The sequence below is a fragment of the Zalophus californianus genome, chromosome 10 (genome assembly GCF_009762305.2).
Source record: "Zalophus californianus isolate mZalCal1 chromosome 10, mZalCal1.pri.v2, whole genome shotgun sequence".
Lineage (NCBI taxonomy): Eukaryota > Metazoa > Chordata > Mammalia > Carnivora > Otariidae > Zalophus > Zalophus californianus.
This window is the reverse complement of record NC_045604.1, coordinates 87,742,431-87,760,827: the sequence shown is the minus strand read 5'-3', so window position 1 is coordinate 87,760,827 and position 18,397 is coordinate 87,742,431. Positions and strand designations below refer to the sequence as shown.

At 40.3% G+C, this 18,397-nt stretch overlaps 2 protein-coding genes across 5 annotated transcripts in view; one reads left to right on the top strand and one right to left on the bottom strand.

The window, feature by feature from the left end:
* The first annotated feature begins 1,133 nt into the window (after positions 1-1,133).
* The window catches only part of THUMPD1 (THUMP domain containing 1), a 62,333-nt gene continuing 45,069 nt past the window's right edge, over positions 1,134-18,397 (top strand). For 2 of the 4 annotated variants that reach the window (XR_003523130.1, XR_003523129.1), the window contains exons 1-5: positions 1,134-1,447; positions 3,355-3,529; positions 11,764-12,012; positions 12,947-13,392; positions 17,676-17,710. Coding sequence is in view for 2 of the 4 variants with exons in the window: in XM_027612163.1 (XP_027467964.1) it covers positions 1,217-1,447; positions 3,355-3,529; positions 11,764-12,012; positions 12,947-13,365 (1,074 nt within the window). In the remaining 2 variants the exon portion in view is untranslated. Of the gene's footprint in view, positions 1,448-3,354; positions 3,530-11,763; positions 12,013-12,946; positions 15,254-17,675; positions 17,953-18,397 lie in introns of those variants that run through there. The other 2 variants (XM_027612163.1, XM_027612162.1) reach the window with 2 other exon arrangements.
* LOC113932768 (acyl-coenzyme A synthetase ACSM4, mitochondrial) overlaps positions 15,979-18,397 on the bottom strand; it is a 28,917-nt gene continuing 26,498 nt past the window's right edge. Inside the window, exons 13-14 of the mRNA XM_027612160.1 lie at positions 17,514-17,633; positions 15,979-16,370 (exon numbers count right to left, since the gene is read on the bottom strand). Coding sequence (XP_027467961.1) covers positions 16,284-16,370; positions 17,514-17,633 — 207 coding nt within the window. The 3' untranslated portion in view covers positions 15,979-16,283. The remainder of the gene's footprint in view (positions 16,371-17,513; positions 17,634-18,397) is intronic.

The following is an 18,397-nucleotide window of genomic DNA, read 5'->3' as shown; positions in this document are numbered from 1 at the left end:
TTTATGTATATGAATTTCTAGACTATTATTTCATATCAGCATAAGTTTGTCATGGGGGGGTCATAAGAATGTCAATCTGAGAGATACAGGCCTTATAATAACTAAGAAGTTCTTTATTTCTGACTTTCTACTACCATCCTCTCCACATTTTTGGGTCACTGGATTAGCTAATTCCTCCTAGGGCAACAAAGGACAAACCCTTTTGGCTCTTCATGATTTTGTTCAGAAGTAAGGATGTGATTTCCTGTCCAAACCAAGTGCACTTGGAACAATAACTCACCAACAAGTTAAAATGTTCCCATAGTGACAATTTAATGCTAAGAAGTTTTTCCAGGTTTCCCTGTATTTTATATTTCTCATTCTGATAATCAAGTCTCTTGACTTATGAGTTCCTTATACTTCGTGTCCTTTCTTTGAAGGGGATCCTTCAACAGGAGTACTGAAGTCTATTGATTATGCACATTTCACCAGGAGCAAAAAATAAGTAGGATGGTTTGGAAGGCCCCCACTGACTTCTAAGAAACAGTGGCATAGAAGGGCAAGATGTATATGAAGTGTGTCTTGCTTTGCCAACCTTAATACTTAGGTTCATAACTAGCACATAGGTACTTAATAAATATTAACGGAATCAATCAATGAATATGAATGGTAAATGAAACGGTTATTTTTTTTAAAGTATTTATTTTTTAAGATTTTATTTATTTATTTGAGAGAGAGAATGAGATAGAGCATGAGAGGGGGGAGGGTCCGAGGGAGAAGCAGACTCCCTGCTCAGCAGGGAGCCCGACGCGGGACTCGATCCCAGGACTCCAGGATGATGACCTGAGCCGAAAGCAGTTGCTTAACCAACTGAGCCACCCAGGCGTCCCAATGAAACGGTTCTTTATAAGCACGATCTACATCCAGTTGGATGCCAGCATGTAAATTTACAGACCCGCTCCACCCGAAGGCCGCTTTCCCAGGAAGTCGGAGCATGGGCTGCTGAGCAGCAAGAAGTGCTGTTCAACCTTCGCGACAGGCAGGCCTCACACCACCTCTCCACAGCCTGCCAACCCACCGGCTCTAGGACCCCACGCAGCACCGAATGAAACTTGGAGGCGGGACTAGGGGAGGTCGTCGCGCGCACATGACGCAAGCCAGCTCGCGCCAGCAGAGGCGAGGAAGCCGGGAATAGTAAGAGAAACACGTTTCTCGCTAGCCTCGGTTCTCATGCGCCATGGCGACCCCCGCCCAGCAGCCTCCTCAGTCTAGCGGCGGAAAGCGCAAAGGCAAAGCTCCGTATGTGCAAGCCAAGCGGGCTCGGCGCTGCGACGGTGGCGGGCCCCGGCAGTTGGAACCCGGCCTACAGGGCATTCTCATTACCTGCAACATGAACGAACGCAAGTGCGTGGAGGAGGCCTACAGCCTGCTCAACGAATACGGCGACGACATGTATGGGCCGGAAAAGGTACGGGCCGCGGAGAGTCCAAGCGGCCTTTGAGTAATGAGGGAATGCTGCAAGGCCGGCTTTCTCATACGCGTGCGCGCGTTTGTGGCCGAGCTGGCGAAGGGGCGTGGCCTCGCCTGTGTTGCCGCCTCTTCGCCTTATCTGGGTTGCCGACCCCTGCCGGGTCATATGCTTAAAAAACTTACAGGTTTGGGTCCCCCACCCCATTAGTAATTATGGTGGCTCCTATTTATAGATTGCTTCTGCGGTCCACGTGTTGTGCTCTCAAAGCTGAAGCTTTCAAACGTTTACTGCTAAACAATAGGCTTGTGAAATAGTGTTCACGAGGATACTGAAGGTTAAGTAAACGGTCCAATAAGGGAAACTTAATTTGTCCTCATGGTTTTGTCATAGCTTACCGCGACTTTTACACCATGGTTGTAATGATGTTTGCCCTAAGCAGTGTCTCTGAAATAGTGGGTTTAGTACTAGTGCTAGTTATTTTTCCAAATACGCGTGTAAATGCAATTTAAAAAGTAAAAACTTTCGTACTCACACCACCTAAAACCTAGTTTTCCCATCACAGTTTGGAAATCATTATATTCTTGGCTTAGGATCTGGACTAATACATACACAAATACCTCAATGAATTAAAAGGGGGAGGACAATACAGGGGGGATTTGGATTCAAGTTCCATTATTTACTAGTTCTAGGGCTTGGTAATGGGTATATTATTTAATTTTGCTAAGCTAAATAAAAAAGAAAAATGATAGCGTACCTAATGTTGGCTGAAAAGTTGCTTATGTATATAAAATACATCCTGGCATATAATAAAGGCTCCATAAATGTGTTTTAATTATTAGTAGTGCCTGTCTGGCAAACTAATAATGGTGGGGCCCAGAAATGGGCAACAAGTGAGTGTCCTGTTTACACTGGTACCTTGAACAAATTCTTGACTGTTTCTGTTCCCTGTTCCTTAGTAGAATAGAAGCAAGGGTTTTTTTATGCCATAACTGTTGGGTCTAATTGATGTAGTTTTTGAATGTAGGTGAGGTCCAGAGCTGACAGCCAAGAAAGAATTCTTGAGACATCTTTGTTGCAAAATGATGTTTTATTAAAGCACAGGGACAGGGCCTGTGGGCAGAAAGAGCTGCTCCACCGGGCCTGTGAGGGGTGACTGATTATATACTTGGAAGTTGGGGGAGGTAAAGGAAAAGGGAGGTTTTCAAAAGAACTTTTGTATGCTAAAGAGGACGACCTACAAGATAATAGAGACCTTGCCATTATCAAGTTAGGATTTTTTTTTTCCCCATTAGTAAAGCGTTCAATAGTAAGATGGGAGTTTCCTTCTGGAAGTTTAGGTTATTGATAAGAATGCTTTTTTTTTTTTCTTGGTAAATCACCTAAAACATTTGTAAGCTGAGGGAAATTCCTGTCTTGCAGGACTGTGATCTCTACTAGTTAACCATTTGTTTTTCCTTCCCTTAGCTTTAGGGCAGCCAGGAGTGCCTGAAGAATATTACACATCTCCCACCTGGGAGGGAGCTGGGGTTTGCAGGGTGTCAGGTTGGGCTTTGTCTTTTGCCTTCTGCTTGTTCATCGTAATCTCACCAAAAGGAGACTGTCTTATTAGGCACAACGATATCTAGTGATGGGATTAAGGTCTATCTTGAATTAATTCATCTGGTGAGCACATTACCCTGTGTCCCAGAATGTTAAGATGTTTTTGAAAGCATTTTCAAATTATATGTGCCCCAGTCTGAGGGAACTCCCTTTTTCCTCCACATTTTGAAGGGAGCGATGTGTCACTTTTTTAATAAAAATCTTTATTATCAGTATTGATCCATCTGCCACTGGAGATTTCACATAGGTGGTTGTAGCTTTTCACATGAGCTGTTTTTGTGTTTCTGCTCATTTGTTTCATGCAGTTTACGGACAAAGAGCAGCAGCCCTCAGGAAGTGAGGGAGAAGATGATGACATGGAGGCTGCCTTGAAGAAAGAAGTTGGTGACATTAAAGCATCAACAGAGATGAAGCTAAGAAGATTCCAGTCAGTGGAGAGTGGAGCCAACAATGTAGTATTCATCAGGACGCTTGGAATAGGTGTGTCTGACTAATAAACCTTAAGATTATTGAGCCTGTAATATCTGGACATCTGCTTGCCTCAGAACACTGCCTACAAAATGGCTTCATGGTTATGGCTCAGTTAATCATTTGATCTTTTCCTCACTGTTCTAGTGCTAGGCATATGGAAAGGTAGAATGGGGTGGGGAAAATCACATTGGCTTAGGAGTGGAAACCTGGCTTTGCCACTTTGTATGTAACTTTAGGTGAAACAAGAGTATGTATTCTGTTTGAGAGGAGAAGCTGCTCTTCAGCACCAGCCAGTTTGGAATGGCTCCAGCCATCTGAAATGTAGTCCTGTAGGGCCAGATCTTCTGGTTTTTCAAAAGAAGTTGGAAATCTGGAGAAGTTCCTAGATTTTTTTTAATGCAGTTAACTAATTTAAAAGTAGTGAAAACACTGAGTAGCCCCAAACAGACTTGTAGGTAGTGAGGATGGTCTAAGGACCATATCATGATCTTGTGTAATTCATGGTTTGGGGGCTTCTCTGAGTTCTGAGATCTAGAATATTGTACAGACTTAACTAATGGATGAATTAAATCTTTTTAAAGTGACTTGCAGGTTTGATTGTTTTGTAAAAAAGTGTACTATTTAATAATGTTATGTCTGTAGTTGCAGTTGTTATGGGAAAACAGTAAAGTGTTACTGGACAAATGAGACATCACAAAAATGTTAACTGCAATGTCTTCATGAACAATTGTTTTTAGCGAAAGCAGTAACAATGCTGAAGAGTTAACTTATTAGATATAGTAATAATCATTATAGGCAGTGAAGAAAGTTGGAAAATGTTTGATTAGGTTTATTAACATTCATTATGATAATTTCTTCTACTATACTGTTGACATAGGTCATTGCCAATGAAAATTCATTTTTTAAAATTTTTTATTGTTATGTTAATCACCATACATTATATCATTAGTTTTTGATGTAGTGTTCCGTACTTCATTGTTTGTGCATAACACCCAGTGCTCCACACAGATCGTGCCCTCCTTAATACCCATCACCAGGCTAACCCATCCCCCCACCCCCCCTCCCCTCTAGAACCCTCAGTTTGTTTTTCAGAATCCATTGTCTCTCATGGTTCCTCTCCCCCTCCGACTTACTCCCCTTCATTCTTCCCCTCCTGCTATCTTCTTTTTCTTTTTTCGTAACATATCTTGCATTATTTGTTTCAGAAATACAGATCTCTGATTCAACAGTCTTGCACAATTCACAGCGCTCACCGTACGTAGCACATACCCTCCCCAATGTCTATCACCCAGCCACCCCATCCCTCCCACCCCCACCACTCAGCAACACTCAGTTTGTTTCCTGAGATTAAGAATTCCTCATATCATTGAGGTCATATGATACATGTCTTTCTCTGATTGACTTATTTCACTCAGCATAACACCCTCCAGTTCCATCCACGTCGTTGCAAATGGCAAGATCTCATTAATTTTGATGGTTGCATAATACTCCATTGTGTATATATACCAACATCTTCCTTATCCATTCATCTGTTGATGGACATCTTGGCTCTTTCCACAGTTTGGCTGTTGTGGACATTGCTGCTATAAACATTGGGGTGCACTTACCCCTTCGGATCCCTACATTTGTATCTTTGTGGTAAATACCCAGTAGTGCAACTGCTGGATCCTATGGTAGCTCTATTTTGAACTGTTTGAGGAACCTCCATACTGTTTTCCAGTGTGGCTGCACCAGCTTGCATTCCCACCAGTGTGTAGGAGGGTTCCCCTTTCTCCACATTCCCGCCAACATCTGTCGTTTCCTGGCTTGTTCATTTTAGCCATTCTGACTGGTGTGAGGTGGTATATCACGGAGGTTTTGATTTGGATTTCCCTGATGCCGAGCGATGTTGAGCCCTTTTTCATGTGTCTGTTGGCCATTTGGATGTCTTCTTTGGAAAAATGTCTGTTCATGTCTTCTGCCCATTTCTTGATTGGATTATTTGTTCTTTGGGTGTTGAGTTTGATAAGTTCTTTATAGATTTCGGATACTAGCCCTTTATCTGATATGTCATTTGCAAATATTTTCTCCCATTCTGTCGGTTGTCTTTTGGTTTTGTGGACTGTTTCTTTTGCTGTGCAAAAGCTTTTTATCTTGGTGAAATCCCAATAGTTCATTTTTGCCCTTGCTTCCCTTGCCTTTGGCGATGTTTCTAGGAAGAAGTTGCTATGGCTGAGGTCGAAGAGGTTGCTGCCTGTGTTCTCCTTTAGGATTCTGATGGACTCCTGTCTCACGTTTAGGTCCTTCAACCATTTGGAGTCTATTTTTGTGTGTGGTGTAAGCAGATGGTCCAGTTTCATTCTTCTGCATGTGGCTGTCCAATTTTCCCAACACCATTTGTTGAAGAGACTGTCTTTTTGCCATTGGACATTCTTTCCTGCTTTGTCAAAGATGAGTTGACCATAGAGTTGAGGGTCCATTTCTGGGCTCTCTATTCTGTTCCATTGATCTGTGTGTCTGTTTTTGTGCCAGTACCATACTGTCTTGATGATGACAGCTTTGTAATAGAGCTGGAAGTCCGGAATGTGATGCCGCCAGCTTTGCTTTTCTTTTTCAATATTCCTCCTTGCTATTTGGGGTCTCTCTGGTTCCATACAAATTTTAGGATTATTTTTTCCACTTCTTTGAAAAAAGTGGATGGTATTTTGATGGGGATTGCATTGAATGTGTAGATTGCTCTAGGTAGCATTGACATCTTCACAATGTTTGTTCTTCCAATCCATGAGCATGGAACGTTTTTCCATTTCTTTGTGTCTTCTTCAGTTTCTTTCATGAGTATTTTATAGTTTTCTGAGTACAGATGCTTTGCCTCTTTGGTTAGATTCATTCCTAGGTATCTTATGGTTTTGGGTGCAATTGTAAATAGGATCGACTCCTTGATTTGTCTCTCTTCTGTCTTGTTGTTGGTGTATAGGAATGCCACTGATTTCTGTGCATTGATTTTATATCCTGCTACTTGACTGAATTCCTGTATGAGTTCTAGCAGTTTTGGGGTGGAGTCTTTTGGGTTTTCCACATACAGTATCATATCATCTGCAAAGAGAGAGTTTGACTTCCTCTTTGCCGATTTGGATGCCTTTGATTTCTTTTTGTTGTCTGATTGCTGTGGCTAGGACTTCTAATACTATGTTGAATAGCAGTGGTGAGAGTGGACATCCCTGCCGCGTTCCTGAACTTAGGGGAAAAGCTCTCAGCTTTTCCCCATTGAGAATGATATTCGCTGTAGGTTTTTCGTAGATGGCTTTTATGATACTGAGGTATGTACCCTCTATCCGTATACTCTGAAGAGTTTTGATCAAGAAAGGATGCTGTACTTTGTCAAATGCTTTTTCTGCATCTATTGAGAGGATCATTGATTCTTGTTCTTTCTTTTGTTAATGTATTGTATCACATTGATTGATTTGTGGATGTTGAACCAAACTTGCAGCCCAGGGATAAATCTCACTTGGTCCTGGTGAATAATCCTTTTAATGTACTGTTGGATCCTATTGGCTAGTATTTTGGTGAGAATTTTTGCATCCATGTTCATCAAGGATATTGCTATGTAGTACTCCTTTTTGATGGGGTCTTTGTCTGGTTTTGGGATCAAGGTAATGGTGGCCTCATACAATAAGTTTGGAAGTTTTCCTTCCATTTCTAATTTTTGGAACAGTTTCAGGAGAATAGGTATTAATTCTTCTTTAAATGTCTGATAGAATTCCCCTGGGAAGCCATCTGGCCCTAGGCTTTTGTTTCTTGGGAGATTTTTCATGACTGCTTCAATTTCCTTAGTGGTTATAGGTCTGTTCAGGTTTTCTATTTCTTCCTGGTTCAATTTTGGTAGTTGATACATCTCTAGGAATGCACCCATTTCTTCCAGGTTATCTAATTTGCTGGCATAGAGTTGCTCATAATATGTTCTTATAATTGTTTGTAGTTCTTTGGTGTTGCTTGTGATCTCTCCTCTTTCATTCATGATTTTGTTGATTTGGGCCATTTCTCGTTTCTTTTTGATCAGTCTGGCCAGGGGTTTATCAATCTTGTTAATTCTTTCAAAGAACCAGCTCCTAGTTTCGTTGATCTGTTCTACTGTTCTTTTGGTTTCTAGTTCATTGATTTCTGCTCTGATCTTTATGATTTCTCTTCTCCTGCTGGGTTTAGGCTTTATTTGCTGTTCTTTCTCCAGCTCCTTTAGGTATAGGGTTAGGTTGTGTATTTGAGACCTTTCTTGTTTCTTGAGAAAGGCTTGTATTGCTATATACTTTCCTCTCAGGACTGCCTTTGCTGTATCGCAAAGATTTTGAACAGTTGTGTTTTCATTTTCATTGGTTTCCATGAATTTTTTTAATTCTTCCTTAATTTCCTGGTTGACCCATTCATTCCTTAGTAGGATGCTCTTTAGCCTCCATGTATTTGAGTTCTTTCCGACTTTCCTCTTGTGATTGAGTTCTAGTTTCAAAAAATTGTGGTCAGAAAATATGCAGGGAATAATCCCAATCTTTTGTTACTGGTTGAGACCTGATTTGTGACCTAGGATGTGATCAATTCTGGAGAATGTTCAATGGGCAGTAGAGAAGAATGTGTATTCCGTTGCTTTGGGATGGAATGTTCTGAATATGTCTGTGCAGTCCATTTGGTCCAGTGTGTCATTTAAAGTCTTTATTTCCTGGTTGATCTTTTGCTTAGATGATCTGTCCATTTCAGTGAGGGGGGTGTTAAAGTCCCCCATTATTATTGTATTGCTGTCAATGTGTTTCTTCGCTTTTGTTATTAATTGCCTTATATAATTGGCTGCTCCCATGTTAGAGGCATAGATATTTACAATTGTTAGATCTTCTTGTTGGATAGACCCTTTAAATAGGATGTAGTGTCCTTCCTCATCTCTTTTTTTTAAAGATTTTATTTTATTTATTTATTTGAGAGAGAGAGAGTGAATGAGAGACAGAGCACGAGAGGGAAGAGAGTCAGAGGGAGAAGCAGAACCCCTGCTGAGCAGGGAGCCCGATGTGGGACTCGATCCCGGGACTCCAGGATCATGACCTGAGCCAAAGGCAGTCGCTTAACCAACTGAGCCACCCAGGCGCCCCCTTCCTCATCTCTTATTACAGTCCTTGTGTTAAAATATAATTTGTCTGATATAAGGCTTGCCACCCCAGCTTTCTTTTGGTGTCCATTAGCATGGTCAATGGTTTTCCACCCCCTCACTTTCAATCTGGGGGTGTCTTTGGGTCTAAAATGAGTCTCTTGCAGACAGCATATCGATGGGTCTTGTTTTTTAATCCAATCTGATAGCCTGTGTCTTTTGCTTGGGGCATTTAGCCCATTTACATTCAGGGTAACTATTGAAAGGTATGAATTTAGTGCCATTGTTTTGCCTGTAAGGTGACTGTTACTGTATATTGTCTGTGTTCCTTTCTGATCTGTGCTGCTTTTAGTCTCTCTCTTTGCTTAGAGGACCCCTTTCAATATTTCTTGTAGGGCTGGTATTGTGTTCGCAAATTCCTTTAGTTTTTTTTGTCCTGGAAGCTTTTTATCTCTCCTTCTATTTTCCATGACAGCCTAGCTGGATATAGTATTCTTGGCTGCATATTTTTCTCGTTTAGTGCTCTGAAGATATCATGCCAGTCCTTTCTGGCCTGCCAGGTCTCTGTGGATGGTCTGTTGCCAATCTAATATTTCTACCATTGTAGGTTATATTTCTCTTCTCCAGAGCTGCTTTCAGGATTTTCTCTTTGTCTCTGAGACTCCTAAGTTTTAGTATTAGATGCCGGGGTGTTGACCTATTTTTATTGATTTTGAGAGGGGTTCTCTGTGCCTCCTGGATTTTGATGCCTGTTTCCTTCCTCACATTAGGGAAGTTCTCTGTTATTTGCTCCAATATACCTTCTGCACCTCTCTCTCTTTCTTATTCTTCTGGGATCCCAATTATTCTAATGTTTTTTCATCTTATCGTATCGCTTATATCTTGAATTCTGCCCTCGTGATCCAGTAGTTGTTTCTCTCTCTTTTTCTCAGCCTCTTTATTTTCCATCATTTGGTTCTGTATCGCTGATTCTCTCTTCTGCGTCATTTATCCTAGCAGTTAGTGCCCCCATTTTTGATTGCACCTCATGAATAGCCTTTTTGATTTCGACTTGGTTAGATTTTAGTTCTTTTATTTCTCCAGAAAGGGTTTGTCTAATAACTTCCACCCTTTTCTCAAGCCCAGCTAGTATCTTTATAAAGTCATGATTCTGAACTCTAGGTCCGACATCGTACTAATGTCCCTATTGAGTAGGTCCCTGGCTGACGGTACTATCTCTTGTTCTTTTTGCTGAGGTGATTTTTTTCATCTTGTCATTTTGTCCAGAGGAGAACAGATGAATGGGAGAACAAAATGCTAACAGGTTAACAACGTCCCCAGCAAATATACTCTCTACAAATCAGAAAATACCTGAAACCAGGGGAAAAGAAAGGGAAAGAAAGAAAAAAGAGAAAAAAAGAAAAAGATTAAAAACAAAAACAGAAGAATACAAAAAAATCAGAATATGATCAAATATGATCAGGCTAGTGCATAGATCAGTGCCGCACACTAGATTTTGGGCATATTTTGGTCTGTTAGAAACAGTGCCTCCTAAAATTTTAAAGGAAGAAAGACATATATATACAAAATAAGGGTTGATAGAATGAAGGGATGGAAGATGACTGTAAAGATGAAAATTATAAAAGATTTTATAAAAGGAATTGATATGATAAGTTGTTTGAAAAAAGAAAGAAGATTAAAAAAAAGGGGGGGAGAGAATGTGATCAGGCAGGAGACTAGAGCAAAGCCATACACTAGTGATTTAGGGTATATTTTGTTCTGTTAGAAGAAAGTGTATCTCAAAATTTTAGAGAGAGAACAACTTATATATATATATATGTCAAAAATAAGGGTAACTACTATGAAGGGAAAAAATATGACTCTAAAAATGTTTTTTTAAAAAAAGGGATTGATAAGATGTTGGTTGAAAAAGGGAAAAAGAGAAATTAAAAAAACAGTTAAAAAAATTTACTTTGAATAACTAATGAATCATGGTAAAAAACAGCCGTGAATTCTATGTGCAATATTTCCATAGCGCTGGAGTTCTCCTGTTCTCCTTGATGGGTAAACTTGGTCTTGGCTTGCTGGCTGTATGTGCTGATCTTCTGGGGGAGGGGCCTGTTGCCGTGGTTCCCAAATGTCTTTGCCGGAGGCGGAATTGCCCCGCCCTTGTCGGTCTGGGCTAAGCAAGCTGCTCGGGTTTGCTCTCAGGAGCTTTTGTTCCCTGCAAGCTTTCTGTCCGGCTTTGGAGTACGACAGTGAAAATGGCGGCCTCCCAGTCTCTGCCCCAGAGGAGGCAAGAACTCGGGGCTCCGCTCCTCAGTGCGCCCCCTGAGAAAAGCAGCCAGTCACTCCCGTGTCCCCGGTCTCCGACCGCACTCCGTGCTCACCCGGCCTGTGACCGAGCTTTTCTATCTCTGGCACCCGACCCCGTGTGGAGTCTCCAAACCCAGTAGATCCCTGCGGTGCACTCCCTCGCCACTCTTCCCCGGGGAGGAAGGGGAGTCTCCCTGGATCTGCCGCTTGTTGGGTCTCTGCTGGAGGAGCAGTGGCCTGACTGGGCCACGGATCACAGTTTATGGCAGCCCCGAGCTGAGAGCCCACGCCTCGGCTCTGTCTCTGCAGCCGGCTTCCCTGCTCCGATACCTGGGAGCTCTGCCGCACTCAGGCACCCCCGGTCTTTGTGACCCCGAGGGTCCTGAGACCACCCTGTCCCGTGAGGGTTCCACTCCCCGCTTAGCCACTGGAGCGACATCCCTCCGCGGAACCGACTTTTAAAAGTTCTGATTTTGTGCTCCGCGGCTCTATCACTTGCCAGAAGCGGCCGAAGGAGGCCCCCTCCCCCGCCGTCTATCCTCCCGAATATCCCCTCGGATTCACTTCTCCGCACGTCTTACCTTCCAGTACGTGGTCGCTTCTCTGTTCAGAGAGTTGTTGCTACTCTCCTCTTCGATCTCCTGTTGAGTTCATAGGTGTTCAGAATGGTTTGATCCCTATTCAGCAGAATTCCTGAGACCAGACGAAATCCAGGTCTCCTACTCCTCCGCCATCTTGCTCCGCCCATCGAAAATTCATTTTATAGAGAGTTTGAAGAGGTTCTGAAATTTTCGAGAGTTTTTATTCTTAACTTGTTTGCTTTGTGCTTTTTTCTTTTTTCCTTTAGAACCTGAGAAATTGGTACATCATATTCTCCAGGATATGTACAAAACCAAGAAGAAGAAGACTCGGGTTATTCTACGTATGTTACCCATTTCAGGCACGTGCAAGGCTTTCTTAGAAGATATGAAAAAATATGCAGAAACATTTTTGGAACCCTGGTTTAAAGCTCCAAACAAAGGGACATTTCAGATTGTATATAAATCTCGAAATAACAGTCACATGAATAGAGAAGAAGTTATCAAAGAATTGGCAGGTATGTTTTTCTTAGTGATTTTACATTAGTATACAATACTAAATATTTGTTCTTGATTTTATGAATTTTTTTTTTTTTTACAACCTAAGGCTTATATTTTTGGGTATAAAAGAAGTATATTAAAATGTCCTAGGGGCGCCTGGGTGGCTCAGTCGTTAGGTGTCTGCCTACAGCTCAGGTCGTGATCTCAGGGTCCTGGGATCGAGCCCTGCATAGGGCTTCCTGCTCAGTGGGGAGCCTGCTTCTCCCTCTCCCTCTGCCTGCCGCTCCCCCTACTTGTGTGCTCTCTCTCTGTGTCAAAGAAATAAATAAAACTTTAAAAAAAAATAAAAAAATAAAATGTCCTTAAAATAGGGGTACCTGGCCGGCTTAGCCAGTAGAGCATGTGACTCTTGATCCCAGGTGTGAGTTCAAGCCTCATGTTGGGGGCAGAGATTATTTAAAAAAAAAAAAAGTCCTTAAAATAATATCAAACCTAACATTTCGATATGTTGGATATGAGATTTTCTGGTAGGTAGATATGAAATCTTCCAAATCAAGATTGAATTTTCTTTGAAAAAAAAGTACTTTGATTAAATGTCTCAGGATTTCATTTGTATTTATTTATTGAAAGAGTTTACAGAATTTTTTTTTTTAAGATTTATTTATTAGAGAACATGAGAGAGCAGGAGCTGGGGGTGGGGGGAGAGGGAGACACACAGACTCCCCACTGAGCAGAGAGCCCTACACGGGGCTCGATTCCAGGACCCTGAGATCATGACCTGAGCCACCCAGGGGCCCAGAGTTCTAAGAATTTGATTGAGGTCCATGTAGAAGAGTAGATTAGTATATATATTGGTATAACAAGTCCCAAACAGAAAGATGAAAGATTGTATCTGTCAAGCGTCATGGTATCCTTCTCCCTCTAAATGTTTCCCTCTTCTTTTTGTTACAGGAATAGTAGGCAGCCTCAATTCGGAAAATAAAGTGGATCTTACCAATCCACAGTACACGGTGGTAGTAGAAATAATTAAAGCTGTCTGTTGCCTGAGTGTTGTCAAAGATTATATGTTGTTCAGAAAGTATAATCTCCAGGAGGTGGTAAAGAGTGGTAAGGACCCATCACAACTTAACCCAAAGCAGCCAGTGCAAGGAGGAAATGGGAAAGAAGCTAAATTGGAATCTGGTGACAAATCAAATCAACATCACCCAGCAGAAGGAACAAATAACCAGCAGCTGGTACCAGAAAATAAGGAACTGGGGCAGACAAAACCACGATCTGAGACACAAGTGGTGAATGAGGGAGGAGCTAAACCTGAACTTGAAAGTCAAGTCACAGAAAGATCTGAGTCAAATGAAAATGATCTCTCATAAGGAAAAAAAATTTATTTGGTGTTGCAGGTGGGTTTCTCAGATGGTGTTGGTAAGATATTGCTATGATTCCATATAAAATTGTGACTGAATAAATATATTGTTTTTGACCTTTGTGTGCTGCATAATGCTGAACTCATAATAGTGAACCGTTATTGAGCAGCCCTGTTAACAGTTCTGTTGGAGATCTTTTCAGCCCCCTATGCCAGGGTGCAGTTAGGCCTACATGCATTTGGTTGAGGTAGGAGTAGTATGGATAATGATGAACACTTTCGTGGAGGGGAGGGTGGAAGGAAGATAGTGTTGGCCTCTCCCTCCTGATTACCTTTGCCAGCTGCCCCTTCTGTGTTGCCATCTGACTTACGGGAGCAAACAAACTCTGTAAAAGAGAAAGTCATAGGGAAATTTTCATTCTAAGGAAGGAATTTTTATGTGTTGCAACTCAGCTGTCCCTTCCCACTTTGTTGTAAACATTGCAAAAACATGGGTCTTAAAGGTTTAGAAGTGAATTGTTTTTGTGAAGTTTTTCTATTTTTTTGTGATTCTGTTACTTAGTTGTTATGCCAGTTTTTACATTTTATTAACATTTGTTACAAATCTGTTTTATTAACATTTGTTACAAATCTGATTGTCCAGTGCTGCAATTTTTGAAGGCATGGTGTGAGATAGAAGAGGACCATTCTAGGCATAGAACTAGACATTTCTGATAAGGTTAGTGATGAAGAATGAGTGTTCTGAGTTTCTTCAGTATGCCAGTGCAACAAGAGACACAAATTCTTTTAGTGCTCATAATCCCATGCCGTGCGGGTTCCTGTAATTGGAAGTTTTTTCAAGGTTTCCTCCAGGGTAAAACCACTGAAAAGCCTGGAAGAGACGGACACCAAAGAGGGCTGCATACTAAATCCAGACTGAGAATAAATATTAAGAGGCTATGAAATTCACTTTTGGAGAAGGGTTTATAAAGTTTTAAGAAGTTCAGTAGTATTATAGCTGTTGAGTCTTCCTGCACCAATGTCTGTGTTTATTTAATGGCTAGGAGTATGGGAATGTATTTTTATCCTCCTAAAATAGGGGTCCAGACTAGAAGGATTTGGGAGGGGCAAAAGCTATATAGACTGGACCTTGGAAATGCAGATGAGGCTGGAACTTCCTTCGAGATCTTTAGATACTTAAGAGTGTTAACTCTTAATAGGTTGAGGTCATCTTGAAAGGATGATAAAAGCATTTTAAGTTTCATTTGCATGAACACGGAGGATAGGATTTTGGTGCCTTCATTGGACTTGCTCCAAGACAAAGATACTTTTATTTTGATAGTGCAAGACTCTGGGACTTTGGGGATAAAATTGGCCATATGCTTTTAGAACATCTAACTCTGCAGAGCTGGATTCCTTTTACTTTGTGAAAGCTGCTACTCTACAGAAAGATTTTGATTTAGTAGTTTGTTTTTAATCTTCTTGTATTTATTTGTATTTGGTAAGACCTGAGTGCGACAAAAGCTATTCTTCCCTATCTATAAAGCACTGTGTTCTGTTGGAATCTGAATTCTTTCATTGATAGGTTTTCAGGTTTCCCAACTTTATTGTCACTGACATTTGAGCATGTTGTTTTGTAAATGATGAGATTCCAGGGTGGGAATTGAGTGGTTTCTTTTTTTTCTTTTTATTTTTTTTTTAAGTTATGTCAGTTAAAAAAAAACTCCAGTATTGTGGTTTAGTAAACTTGTTTTGCTCTGTGGAGGAAAGAATGTTAAGCTTAGTATCTTGAAACCTGTTTAAGGTCACACATGATTTCTAAATGTTGTTTTTACTTGTATTTTGCTTTTGGTATGGCCAGATATTTAGCTTGTTTTTATAGTTCCTGATATTTTCAGAAAAATAAAAATAAATTTGTTCCCTAAATATTGGTGTTCTTTGCTTTTTCTTTCTTCCTGCCTCTTAGTAAATCTCTTGCTTTATAATAGATATCTCATAAAAGATGCTTACATGTCAAATTATGTACCAAAAGTCATGTACATTGTCCTAAAAAAGTACAGATACAAAACTTTTGGAATAATTGCTCTTGATTAATTACTTGTAAGTAATCCAAACATAAGATATTTTACAGTGAACTGGCTTCAAGAGGAGGTTAGGGGTGCCTGGGTGCCTCAGTTGGTTAAGCCTCCAACTCTTGGTTTCAGCTTAAGTCTTGATATCAGGATTGTGAGATCAAGCCCCATGTTGGGCTCTTTGCTCAGCAGGGAGCTTGGGATTCTCTCTCTCCCTCTGCCCCCCCGCCCCCGGACTCTAAATAAATCTTTTAAAAAAAGGTATAGTAATGCAGTACTTAATTAAATGCACTTACTGGCTTTCGAATTATTTATATTCCTTATTTTAAAATTAATACTTTAATTCACTTTATTTTTTTTAAGTAGGCTCCACACCTATCATAGAGCCCAACGTGGGGCTCGAACCCATGACCCTGGGGGCAAGACCCGAGCAGAGGTCAGGAGTCAGATGCTTAGCCAACTGAGCCACCCAGACACCCCTTTAATTCACTTTAGAGAACTAGTAATATAAGATGTTAAGCAGAAGAAATTCTGTCTTGAACATTTTTCTTAGAATAGTTCTAATCTTTATTTTGACTTAATCAGGTGCAAGATAAATTCATTGTCCACTGTGCTTTTCTAAGTAATTTGCTATTTTAAACCCTGCAAGTCATTAAAATCATTGCCTTTGTCAGTTTGGTTATCATAACCATTTTCTTCCCAAATATTTTTGGATATTTATTTATTAAATTTTTTGCTACGTACAGAACAAAAAAGTTGAGTTTTTCAACCAGGAAAAATCTTCAGCATTGTAAGAGAGTAATCACTAAATTATCAGGAAGCAAGGACTCAATGAAAGCAAGCCTGTAACTACTGAATGCCATAGTTTCTTATCAGGCTATGTTTGACCCCACTCATGGTCTCTCAGAACGTTGCGTTTGATTTTCCCAGTGATTGTCTTCGGGAGTTCCGGAACAAATTCCACCTAATTAACAGAGAAACATACTATGAGACACTTGATTCCATTTTGACAATCCCAGTTGTCAGTACAATAGGGAGAGCTTTCATGTAACTGGTGAGTTTGAGTCTGGGGGATGTCTTAGCCTAAGCTCATTGAAATTCTTGTGTTGATAGTCCAGTTGACATTGGAGCTACATATGAGTTTTTAGTGCAAAGGTTATATGCTTTGTCAGAAGAATATAATGATCCCTTTACTCCATTGCTTCCCTTTCCAGTTCAAACTAGACTTGGGCCTCTACTCCCCAAGGAAATAGACACCACACCTAAATGCACAGAGAAACAAGTTAATTCTTGGGTTTTGGGCTTTTAAGAGTTGGGTCCTGCAAATCCTTTCTGAGGGAGACTTTCGAGAGTTAATTTTGAGTACAAAAAATTTTCCCCTTATGCTCATGGTAAAATCCTCTCTTTGTTTCCCTCTCTCAAGATGTGACTATTTTAAAATTTCTAAACAACATTTCTGAAAATCAACTGGTGACTGATGTAGTAAATTTAATGGAGAAAATGTAGCTAGTTCTTAAGTTGAAGTCAACTACCTTTTGGTTGAAATACCAAATGAAATAGAATTCTCATCTTAAGGATCAATATCAACCAACAGTATTCCAGGATGAGAAGGAAGGAAATTGCAGTGCCATCTCTGTTTTTATATAGAATTATTATTATTATTTTTTTAAAGATTTTATTGAAGGTTTCAGGAAAGGTTCCACAGTTTCTTTGGATAACATCTTTTTTTTTCTGAGCTTAAGTTTGGTCACTTGATACTTAAAGGCTTGTGCTTTGAAGAGTATTATGGCTCAGGAGTACTGATAGCTGAATCAGGTGCTGTCTTAAATTTTTTCCACCATTTTTTTCCCTCATGGAATGGGACTGATTAGTCTTATAAGGATCCTTAGTAATTATTCAGTATTTCAGAGTTGATCAAAACTAGTTTATCAAAATTTAAGTGTCCTAAAGAAATTTTTTAAAGCAAAATTATTAGGGCTAAACAAGTTGAAATAGGTGTCTTCTACTTAAATAATGAGCTACCATAAAGTCAAAAGCTAATAAAATCTCTGTACTTAATAGCTTAGACCCTTGTTTGGTAACACACTCTTGAGCAAAAAATACTTGCCTTTCTTGGATATTTGTAAGGTGCAGTTGATTTTTTCACATGATCCTGAAGTTCAAGAATTAATTTCTCTGGGTTGGATGATTTAAAGGATGCAGATAAGACAACAAAAGCTTTCACTACCTGTAGGAGAAAAGTCAATTTATATCGATGTTTGTTTTTCAGACACATCAGGAGTTTGGAACCAATGCTGAACACAGGTACTTATAATTATTTGTTAACAGCAGCTTGAATGATGAATGCAAATCCAGAGATCACCTCTGACAGCTTGGATACAAGTGGGGTTTTGAGATCTAATTCCAGATAAATGGTTTGTGAGTGTGAGGAGTGCAGTGTTTCAATAAAGCTAAAAGTTGAGTTTTATTTACATGTCAGACATGTATTTAACATTTCAGTCTGACTAGTCCTATATATTATATAGGCAGTCCTTGATTTGCAGATGATCGCTTACTCCAGACCTACACTGTTAGAAGCATGTAATAGGGAGACAAATGGAGGTTCCAGAGAATATGGTTTGAAAGGGATTTGGGGAGGCTTGGTGAAAGGATTTTGTATGCTGGGAGATGAACTCTTGGGAAGGATCTATCTAGGCAAAAAAAGTTGCCTAATATTTCTTTTTTTTTTTAAAGATTTTATTTATTTATTTGAGAGAGAGAGAATGAGAGATAGCACGAGAGGGAAGAGGGTCAGAGGGAGAAGCAGACTCCCCACCGAGCAGGGAGCCCAACGTGGGACTCAATCCCAGGACTCCAGGATCATGACCTGAGCCGAAAGCAGTTGCTTAACCAACTGAGCCACCCAGGTGCCCAGTTGCCTAATATTTCTTGCTTCTCTTTGGAATACTATTCATAACCCACCAATTAGATAATTATTGAGGTTGATTATAG